A 12,003-nucleotide genomic window follows, 5' to 3' on the forward strand; every position below is an offset into this window, starting at 1 on the left:
TGTGTTACTGTAAATGCTTCTTCCATGGAAACATAAAAAAATAATACCTTTTGTGATTTCTCAGAACATGCTCATTATATTAGTTATCACAGTAACAAGCCAAGAGTCCAGTAGTTTCTGTAAATTAAGTGTAGGCAAATTTTCATAATCCTCATTAAACATGCTCACTTTAATTTCTTAAAAGGGCATTTAACAGTTGCACATCAATTATACCCTGAAACCTTTAAAATTCATTAAACACTATTGAAATTCTGTAAATAACTTAAAAGCAGCAGTCGGTTCTTTTCTACCCCAGTTTTATTTCCAATTGAAGAGTTCTACTACAGCAAATTAACTGAGGAAACTAATACAAACTATGAACTATGAAGACAGAAATGAAAACACTTCTGACTGTTGAAGCCACATCCTTTGTCCAGGTATATGATACAAAACAAAAGGAGAGTGCAATGAAGATTTGGTTACAGTGAATTTAAACAGTAAAAGTTTCACATCACACCATTAAAACATGATTCTGTTAAGAGGTACCACCATCGAGAGAAGCTCTAACATGTAAATATTAGATTCCAACCCATGTTGCTGTCCACAGGCAGGCAGAGCCGAGCTGGTGGCACTGCACAGCCCCTGGAATCGACGAGCTGCACAGCTTTTCCAGCTACCCAGCTGGTGTGTCGACAGCTCCATTTAATATTCTTGTCTAGTGATACAGCAAAGACCTCTCATGCCTATTTTTAAATGCACATTTTTAATATTCAATATAATGTTACTCTTTAACAAACTCTTTACTCCCTGCTTCTTTTATGAAGCTTCCCGTGGTCTTTAAAGGGATTGTTAACCAAAGAATGGATCACACTCTTTCTGCATGAGCAGATTCAGAAACACTCCATTAAACCTTTCAGTATTTAATATAAAGAGTAATCTCTCACCTCTGAGGAGATAAGCCAGTTGCTGAGTGATTAACTCCGGTGCCTCTTGAAGAATCTCTTTTACTACTAAAGAGGAAGAAGACGCTTGTAACTCCAGGCTTCCATCACCTTTCTCATCTGGATTGATGACCTTGACAACAGCTGATTCCAAACTTTTATCCTCACTATCAAGCAAATTTAAAAATTACATGTATTTTTCTTTCTAGTTGCTTAGACAACCCAGCAAAACAGTGCAAAAAAAAAAAAATTAATTCCAGACTATAACACTATTGTTATTGCTACTTGAAGTCTGCTATAAAGCCAAAGAACGTCACAATTAAGTCTTCAAACTCTATTTTTTTAAATGAAGTGTTCAAAGTGGTTTTATTGCTTGATACAACAGTAAATAATAAGACTTTAATTATTACACTTCCATTATAAAAAATCTTTAAAATTAATAATTTGAAAATAATATTTCTATATGTACTGAAAATATTACTCTTTATATAGGAGAGATTTTGAATTTTCCCCATTGAATATTTTGGCAACTTACAAAAGATCTTTTTTTTGCATTTAGACACTTTATATTTCTGCTTATAATAGCAATAACAAAGCCAAACTATATTTAATCATCTAAAACGCTAATCAGAATTCTTTAGAAGGGAAGTACAGTAGTAAACAAAAAGCAAATACTATAGATAATTTTTACTTTGAAAAAGTGAATGATATACTGTGCTGACTGCAGTTAAAGAATCAATAGATAGGAGATTCATGCATATTTCTCATTTTAGATTTTCCCTACTTCTACTCTAAACTATAAACCCCTCAGATTAGGATGGGGCCATAGCACAACAGGATGCTGCTTATCCTAAATGAAGTTCTAAAGCGAGTTGGAAATAAATAGTATTCCTCACTCTGGGCAAGACAAGCAGACCATTAAAAAGAGGCTCCCTATAAAAGATTCACCATGGGCTTGTAAATATTTACTCTTAAGGATAGGTACATGGACTATGGTTTTCCACAGAGCAATTCTGGCACTTCTGCCATTTTGAGAAAAAATGCTGTCGTTTCTAAGGACTGCAATAATCAAGCATCATCTTAACAGAACACGTGCAAGTGTGCTGGCCACATCCAAATCAATGTGAGAGCCTTAATGCCTTTAGTGAAAGCTGAGAAGCAGGAAAAAAAAATCTAATCTCTTATTTACTGGTCACAGGAAACTTCCAGACTACTTAAACTAAATTAAAACACGTAACCTAAGCTGTGTGAAAACACACAGTACTTTAAAAGGGAGTTCAATTAAACGTGAAGGAAGGGTGAGTATTTAGTTTGTTACATTTATTGGACATAAGGGGAGACAAGATATATTTCAACTTTTTTTTTTTTTCTGTGTTAATGTAGCAATACAAATACTAATGCAGAAAAAATGTAAAATATAATTTTTAAAACAGCTCAAACCCACATAAGCCATCTTGTTGTACATACAATGCAATACCTTGTCAGCATGTTGCTGTTTACAAGTGTTAAAGACAATTTCCCTTCAGCATTCAGCTGGTGCAAATTGATTTCATCTCGGAAGATATGGAATGACTCTGGGATATTCAGCTCCTCCAATATAAATCTTGTCTCTGTAAAGTAGCTAAAATCTCTTCTTGGTATGTTCAACACGGGTAAGCAAAGAATGTCAGGAGGACTGACCTGTAACGTAGGTGTGCATTTGTCAGAGTTGCATAAAATAAGACCTGTTTTTTATTAAGAAGATTTTTTTAACAGAGTGAGCTTAGAAACAGTCTGAATTTTATGTTTGAATTTTTCCCCTTTTACTTCTCTTTTAAAAAATGTCCTTCACTTTTTTCTTTTCTTTTGTGTCTTTCTCCTACAGAAACACTGGGAAACTAGGAAGGAGAAAGGAGAAAGAATTATGTACAGGGCTGACATTTTGCTGTTATTGAGTAAGACACTTGATACCCACTCAATAATTTTTGTGTGGAAAGAAATTTAAATTGTTTCAATTTAAAAACCTCACCTCTGATTATAACAAAATCATTGTCCAGAATCATGTTTCTACAGTATGTTTTGATTCATTTAACAATAAGATGTCTGTAACAAACTGAAACAAATGAGTTAAGACCACTTGGTTTATTTATCCATTACCTTGTCTAGAAAGTAGGCATAGGCCAGAGTAGAAATAAGTGAATCCAAATCACAGGATTTATTCCCAAGAACAACATGGACTTTCTCCAGGCGTTTGCTCCTGTTCTGTAACACATTAGAAGACAGTTGCAATGAGTGACAATGATGAGAAAAAACAAAGCCTAGTCACCAACACTTCAAAAGACAAATTGAATGTAAGTATCGTCCTCAGCTGTAGCACTTCTCAACATCAGCTGAAGCAATGCACTTACTGTACTCATAGCTCCCAAGAAAGCCACAACATTTTGGTTTCACAAGAGACCCTGCTTTAGAATCCAGATGACATTTAACCTGACAGAAGTCCCTTTTTAGCGAAGTAATAGATGAGTGGCTCTGGAAAAAGCTTTTGAAAACACCTGACAAATCCAGTAAGAAAAACAGTCCCAGAGAGTATGGAAATAAACACAGCAAGCTATACACAGCAAGTTGTAGTTTTAATTTCCCTTTTTAATTTTTTTTCCTCCATCAAAATCAGTATCTAGGCAAAGTAAGTTGCTTTCACCCTGACTTCAAAAGCTGAACACACCCAGTGAAGCAGTGAGGGCTTTGAGTTGCAAAGTGAACCAAGCCTGTTCTGCATTTAATACAATTAAATATAATTACGAACCTTCCAAATGCAACAAAAAGCAAAGACAGACTAACTGTGTGAAAGCAAAATAATGCTGGGAAGTGTCTACCTTCTTCGTAATTGCACATCATTAATGTCAATCAAGCTGCATGGAAACATTCTTGTTTATTCTCTTTCAATGAGCTATGCTTCTTAATTTCAGAACCATATCTGACTGATGCTTAGGTAGATGTCTCAGAACAAAATACATGCAATTAAACATTTTTGTCCTTGTCATATACAGGCTGATGTACTTTTTGTTATTTTGATTTAGGACTCTGGATACCAAGTAAAATTCTGATCTTTCAACAGAAGTATATAATTAGTATGTTATCCTCAATAATTTGAAATGTGCAATTTTTTTTTAAATTAACCTTTTTTTCCTTTGTGTCTTGTCTTACCTCTATCTGCATATAAAGGAGAAACTTAGTTCTCTTTCCCTTATAGGGAATACCTTTGGGCAATAAAACCAGGACATCTATTCATCATTCCCCATGCTTTGGGAAAGACAGACAGCTTTCTGAAGAGTACAGTGCCTGGCACAGATACGGTCATTCAAACTGTAGGCCTTCACCAGCAAAAAACTGTCTCAATTTTCCTCTTTTCAGTGTAGTTTTTGTCATATTGTTATTCTGAAGCATACATATCTGTTTGATCTGCTACCCTGAAGAATGAAAATAAAGTTCATGAGCTCATGTTTTCTTAGTATTATTCAGTGTATAGAAGCCTTTTTCTTTACACTGATCGTAACTGCAGAGTAAAAGACTCAACCTTGAAAAGGAAACTGAATGAACTGACAAATTGATTATTAAATCCACAAAGTCACCTACCTCTAGGAATCCAGTGCAAACAACAGTATAAGAAAATTTCATGCTATGTGATGCTGGTCTATATCTACATATTCTGTACCCGCAAAACTATTTGCTTCCTGTTACTCATATTCCACAAAACACTACCCCATATAGAACTAGCAAGGATCCTCAAGAGTCATCTGAGTTTCAGTGATGAACATTAGACCTATTCATCAGGTGCATGAATGCTTTCTTTTGAAAAATTAAGAATTTTTTGTGTTGTCTTTACAATTAATTCTCTCAATCACTGAAATCTGCACATTTCTTTTTACAACTCACATGTTAGCTGTAGTTTTGTTAAACTCATATATTAGCTGTAGCCTTGTCACACAGGTATACTGTAGTTCTAAAATCTGCAGAAAATCATGTGGGAGGAGAAATACCAGAGGTAGATATCCCTGACACAGCTCAGTACATTACTACCAAATTATTAATATTTAACTTCCCACACCCCAGTGATAACCACTACAATAATTCAGTGACACATAAAGATCACACTTGCCTAATCTGTTCACATGGACAACATTTTCTACTCTGAGCATCTTTATTATTTGAACTGGGTATTTATCGCATACTAGAATCACAGACAATGTATTTATATTTTAATAGATTACTTAAGACAGCTAGGTAGCATCTCCCCCACTCCATTTTAACACAGAAAACCTTGTACCAACAACAAAGGTACTTTATCAAAAGCTTAGTGATGACCACAGTGTTATACAAGTCAGAGCAGATAAAATGCTGTTTTATCCTGCCCCAAACTGCAGTGAACGCTACTGCAAACATTCATCTTGGAACAAATGAGTGCCATCTACCAATTCCACACATTGGACTGTTTTTAACCCTCAATCTGATTCGTGGCATCTTAAAAGTTGCAGAAGTCAGTACTTTCAGCACGACATCCTTGGATAATCATTACTGGCAAAAAGACACCACCATCCAAGGATAAAACAACACGAGATACCCCTTCAGGAACAATTAGGTCTTTTAGTCTATAACCACAACATTGCTCACTACAACTTCTAAAGCAATCCAAAGCTAGTAAGAAGGAGGGTACTGATAAGCTGAAGTTACGTTAAGAGGAATAACTGAATAAATCGTTACAAAACTATTTTTTTATTGATTAAAATTATATTTTAAGATCAATTAAAACCTGAAAACAATCTTTATTTTAATCTTACAGGGCTTAAATCCAAACTTATCAACAATAATATAAACATAACACTGCACAAAACAAGCATTCCCTGTGATATGCTGCCTTTTTTGTATATTTGGAACAAAAGTCCACTATCCCTCTCAACTTCTCACATCAGATAATGGTTTTCAGAGAACATAAAAGCTCAGGTGACAGTTTCAGCTCTGACAGACTTATGAGGAAAGCTTCCTCTCTTAAGTTGGTACCACCTCTTCTCTCAGCTTCTATGGCTGCTGACAGATCAGAAACCAACACAAAACCAGCATGCGCTACTGTCTGTTGATGTGCCTTGATTTCTTATCTGTCTTTTTCCTAGAAGGTCAAGGCACAAGGTAGGCCTTTCACTGATTGTCCTCACATGCTGTTGTAAAGATCACTGAAATTTTTTTTTCAGTTTTCCTTATCTCTGCTCTTCTACTCACTAAGCATAATTTTATTCACTTCTACGTCCCCTCTTGCAGGTCCAAGATAAATGATTTCACCAGAAATTCCTCTCCACGCATGTAGCTCCCTGAAGGGCTTTTTAGTATCATACTACTGCTTATTAATAATAAACATCCAAAAAGTATACTCTCCATAAAAGCAACCCTGAAATATGGCCTCCCAGGGCCATCCAAGTTTACTGTTTATCTTACGGATCTCAGACCGCTTCCTCTTCCATCATCTCAGATGCAATTAGTCTGCATAGTCTACTCCTTGGTAATCAGCCAGCTGGGAGAAAAGAAGGCACATGGATGTGCGGCTTCCTCTTACAGGTCTTTCCAAGCAGACTCCTGCACAGAAGCCCACAATAAGCAAGATGAAGCTTTAGATCCATAAACTCTGTGAGAATTAGCTGCAACAGAACTTAAATGTGACTAACTCCTGCAGCTACCACAGCTAAACCTGAGAAGTATCGTGAATTCTCAATACGTCTAAGAGTTAAAAAAAAAAACAAAAACAAAAACTAAGAGGTTGATGAAGAAATTGGACTTCATAAATTAAACTACATAAGAGATGACTGATGTCTCTTACTGCTGATGGAGTTTTGTTTAGCTAGATTAAAGGTAAATTGTAAAATGCATAAACACTGGATGCCTGGGATAAAATGAATTAAAGAAATGATGTGTCATTCTCAGACAAGATAAGCCAGGATAACTCAATTTAGATCAGAGCTGCACAGATCAACATTCATTTATCATGTTGAAAAGACAGATTTATAAACATTAAGCTACTTCTGAAATCTGGTAAGAGATCTCTTCTGATACTCTGATACAACAAAGAAATTCTCATATCTGCCCAGTTTTTGTGTCTTAATCGCATAAAAGTATTAGTATGGCAACTGTATCTTTACACAACTGCAGTCAAAAAAACCTTTTATTCATTCTTACCTGCACCAAACAGCTGATTCATTCAAACATGGGGCATTTACTGGAAATCAGGTTTGCAAAAGCTTTAGCTAGGGCATACTACTACAGTGATGCATCAAATTACGATATCCCAGTCAAAAATGACAGTCTCTTCTTTTTTTTTTGTCTGTTAACAAAAAAGCTGAAATTATTTTGCAAGATAAAAAATACTGAAGATTTCTTATAGTATAAACAGGAACACAGAATCAGAATCACATAATCACAGAAACACCTACAATATGTTCACTTTCTCAAGGCAAATATTTTTGTTCGCTGCCCTCTCCTTCATACACCCACCCACCCACCCCGCCCCATATACACATTCTCCTTCATACACCACCCCATCCCCCCCACAAAGACACTCAGCCTTGCTTTCTGAGCCACTATTTTCTTTTTGCCTCAAATCTCACTGGACCTTCTGCCCTTCAACTGAAACAAAATCACTACATTTTGCTGCATGGGATGGGACAGTAGCTGTCAAGGATACCAGTTCTTTGAAGGAAGGAGCTGTATGGCTCAACAGAAGAATATTAATAAAGAAGAATTTGCAGAGTCACATAATGAGAGCGTCAGATACAAAACCGTAAACTTTTCCAACCTTGAGGCTGAGGCACTAACAAGGGAGCACGGCTGCACAGACACCCTTAGCTTTCCTGGAGATGCATGGGGAAAAAGCTCCTCTAACTGGACCAAGGACAATACACTAATAAACATTGCTACTCAGATTTTAAGTCATTTACTCACATAACAGAGGATTTTTGTACCTACTCAGTAGCTTTGCAATTGCACCTCCAACCCAGAGGTAAAATTTATTGAGCAGTCATTTTGGAGTACATCCTGCTCTTGCCTTATATAACAATATTAGGCAGCATTACACTTCTACCAGCCTGAGGGCTTTTAAGTTGATTATCCTTCTCCATTGTCAAAGAAATGGCTAATGGCTTTAAGCCAAGGTAAAGTTAATTTAATATTTTATGCAAAGTTCAAGTTAGTTTAATATTTCATAAGTCTTTTCACAGGAAAGCTTCATACTGATCTGGAAAAAAGAAAAAAAAAAAAAAAAAGGTGGTCTCATCCTGATAAGTCTTTGTTTTCTCTTACTTTTGAGGACAGAAGAAAAACTATTATATTGCTCTGCACCTGCATTATCACATCTACCATGTACAATATGTGATATATATTGTAGTTTAGTATAATAGTTGTAAAATAGATGGTTACGTAGTGGATTCTTCCCTAAGGAACATAATTTAATAGAGAAAATTTCAAGCGTGCTATATGACTGGAGTGTTGGAATGGAAGGACAGAGGCAATTTAGGCAGGATTGGGAGCGGAGGCAAGGAGGAGGTGTTGCCCTCTGAGTCAATGATCAGCTGGAGTGCATGGAGCTCTGCCTGGGGATAGATGAGGAACTAACCAAGAAGATTAATGGGAGGGCAGGGACAGGTAACACTATAGTAGGGTTCTGTTACAGGCTACCCAACCAGAAAGACCAAGTGGATGAGGCATCTATAGACAGAAAAAGCCTCATGCTTGGTCCTCATGGGGGACTTCAACCACCTCAGTATCTGTGGGAGGGACAACACAGCAGGGCATAAGCAATCCAGGGTGTTCCTGGAATGTGTTGTTGGTAATTTTCTTCTCCAAGTAACAGAGGAGCCAACAAGGTGAGGTGCTATGTTGGAGCTTGTTCTCACCAACAAGGAGGAATGTGAAGCTCCAGGGCAGCCTTGGCTGCAGTGACCATGAAATGATGGAGCTCAAGATCCTTAGGGCAGCAGGGAGGGTGCACAGCAAGCTCACTACCCTGGACTTCAGAAGAGCAAACTTTGACCTCTTCAGGGATCTGCTTGTTAGAGTACCATGGGATAAAGGCCTGGAGGAAAAGAGGCCTAAGAAAGCTCATTAAATTCAAGGATCACCTCCTCCAGGCTCAGGAGCAATGCATCCCAAGAAAGAGGAAGCCAGGAAAAAACATCAGGAGGCCTGCACAGATGAAAAAGAAACTCCTGGACAAACCCAAACACAAAAAGAAAGCCTACAGAGAGTAAAGGCAAGGACAGGTAGCCTGGGAGGAATACAGATAAATTGTTCAAGCACCCAGAGACCAGGTTAGGAAAGCTAAAGCCCTGACAGAATTAAATCTGTCCAGGGACATCAAGGGAAACAAGGAAACATGCTACGTAAGTACATAAGTGATAAAAGGAAGATTAGGGAAAAAGCTTGCCCCTCTCTGGAAGGAAATGGGAGACCTGGCTATCCAGGATATGGAGAAGGCTGAGACACTCAATTACTTTTGCCTCAGCCTTCAATGGCAAGTGCTCTAGCCACACCACCCAAGTTTTAGAAGGCAGGGACTAGAAGACTGAAGAACTACCCACTGTAGGAGAAGATCAGGTTAGAAACTATCTAAGGAACATGAAGGCGCACAAGTCCATGGGACCTGGTGAGATGCATCCATGGGTCCTGAGGAAACTGATGGATGAATTTGCTAAATCATTATCAGCATATCTGAGAGGTTGTGGCAGTCTGGTGAAGTTCGCACTGACTGGAAAAGGGGACACATAACGCCCATATTTGAAAAAGGAAAAAGGAAGACCGAAAGAACTACAGGCCAGTCAGTCTCACCTATGTGCTCAGCAAAATCATGGAGTATATCGTCCTGGAAACTATGCTAAGACACATGGAAGATAAGGAGGTGATTGGTGACAGAGAACCTGGCTTCAATAAGGACAAATCTAGTGGCCTTCTATGATGGGGTTACAGAACTGGTAGATAAGTGAAGAGCTACTGACATAATCTACCTGGACCTGTGCAAAGCATTTAACTCTGTCCCACACAATATTCTTGTCTCTAAATTTGAGAGATGCAGATGTGATGGATGGAGCACTCAATGGATAAGGAACTGGCTGAATGGTCACTCTGAAAGATGGTCAATGGCTTGAGAGGTGGGCCTATGCAAACCTTATGAAGTTCACCAGGGCCAAGTGCACAGTCTTGCACATGGGTAAGGGCAATCCCAAGCGCAAGTGCAGGCTGGGTGGAGAATGGATTGAGAGCAGTCCTAAGGAAAATGACTTGGGGGTGTTGTTTGATGAGAAATTCAATATAGCCCAGCAATATGCACTTGCAGCTCAGAAAGCCAACCATATCCTGGGCTTCATCAAAAGCAGAGTGACCAGCAGGTTGAGGGAGGTGATTTTCCCCATCTACTCCACTCTTATGACACCCCACTTGAAATACTGCATTCAGCTCTGGGGTCCCCAACATAAGAAGAACATGGACCTGTTTGAGTGAATCCAGAGGAGGGCCATGAAGATTATGAGGGTGCTGGAACACCTCTCCTATGCAGACAGGCTAAGAGAGTTGGGACTGTTCAACCAGGAGAAGAGAAGGCTCCGGGAAGACCTTACAAGCAGCCTTCCACTATCTACAAGAAAGCGGGAGAGGGACTTTTGACAAGGGCATGTAGTGATAAGACAAAGGGTAATGGCTTTAAACTGAAAGACGGTAGATTTAGGTTAGATAAAAGCAAGAAATTCTTCACCATGAGGGTGGTGAGGCACGTCAAACAGGCTGCCCAGCAAAACTGTGGATGCCCCATCCCTGGAAGTGTTCAGTGCCAGGCTGGATGAGGCTTTGATCAGTCTGGTCTAGTGGAAGGTGTCCCTGCCTATGGTAGGAGGGTGGAACTAGATGATCTTTAAGGTCCCTTTCAACCCAAACCATTCTATGATATTTTAATAATTATCTGTTGGATCTACAGTGTACAATGGTGCTTTACTAATGGATCTAAGAAAAAGCTTTTACAGTAAATTTCAATCCCACTGGCAGAATAAAATATACACCAATAAAATCCACACCATCTGCTTTTATATGGGAGACACAGCCTTACAAAAAAGATAAACAAAAGTGGAAGTGTCAGAAAAATTCATTGCCACCCTTAGAAATGGTTGGATAGGCACAGAATTTCACCTGATATTCTGTGTTGAATAAGATCTGGTGACAAAAGACTACGGGTAGGACAAGTTTGCAACTTAGTTGCCACGCATGTAGAACTTAACCTGCAGCCTAAGTGATACATATATTTTAACTCAGTCCTACCCTCTGATGGTGACTGCGTGTCCCCACAAGAGGTTGAACATAGCCCTCCTGGACAAGCATTATTGGTCTTCTGAAGTTAATACTTTAAAAGACATATTTAAGAGCCAAGAGCCATTTCCCAAAATCACACTGCACACTGATCCTTAAAAACTTAAAATGGAAATAAGGCAGGTTAACTATCTGGCATGCCAGCCAGGCAAGGAAGTCCTGTCCCTAGACTCTTCCTGGAATTTCCACAAGACAGAAGTTCCCCTTTCCAGTCATTTCTAATCAAAAATTGGCACTGTCAGCTCTTGCTGCTGAGAATTCTGTTCAATATTTCTGCATTACTAACAGACTCTGATTTGGCATTCTGCAGGCAGACAAATGTCACACTGTTCAAGAAAGAATTCCTATCAGCTGCAAACATCTACTCTCTTTTCACTTTTAATTCATTTTACATGATATAACCACATGCAAGTCTGCTCTGCCTGTTCTTGAAATAGCTTCTAAGTTATCATATATTTATTCACACAGCAAAAAATAAAAATCAACAAAGATTTCTAGATGCAATTTTCATCTGAAAAAGAATAGTTGGAGTAATCAAATAATGCAGACATGCATTTTAAATATCAATAGAAGCACCGCAGAATTAAAAACATCAATCAAAATCTTGTTAGCTCCTTTTAAAATTAGATTTATTCCATCAATTGGTTGCGTGTTGATTTTCCACCATGTTTTATAAGCTTTACATGTTCACACTCTCTTGCTTCTCTAAAATTTTGCC

The 12,003-nt window shown here is 38.1% G+C and overlaps 1 protein-coding gene across 7 annotated transcripts in view; it reads right to left on the reverse strand.

Annotated features, from left to right (window-relative positions):
- The window catches only part of PRUNE2 (prune homolog 2 with BCH domain), a 139,157-nt gene that overhangs the window by 102,278 nt on the left and 24,876 nt on the right, over positions 1 to 12,003 (reverse strand). For all 7 annotated transcript variants that reach the window (XM_071801712.1, XM_065860575.2, XM_071801711.1 and 4 more), the window contains exons 2-4: positions 3,057 to 3,161; positions 2,398 to 2,600; positions 924 to 1,087 (exon numbers count right to left, since the gene is read on the reverse strand). In XM_071801712.1, coding sequence (XP_071657813.1) covers positions 924 to 1,087; positions 2,398 to 2,600; positions 3,057 to 3,161 — 472 coding nt within the window. The remainder of the gene's footprint in view (positions 1 to 923; positions 1,088 to 2,397; positions 2,601 to 3,056; positions 3,162 to 12,003) is intronic.

The sequence above is a fragment of the Patagioenas fasciata genome, chromosome Z, assembly GCF_037038585.1.
Source record: "Patagioenas fasciata isolate bPatFas1 chromosome Z, bPatFas1.hap1, whole genome shotgun sequence".
Classification (NCBI taxonomy): domain Eukaryota; kingdom Metazoa; phylum Chordata; class Aves; order Columbiformes; family Columbidae; genus Patagioenas; species Patagioenas fasciata.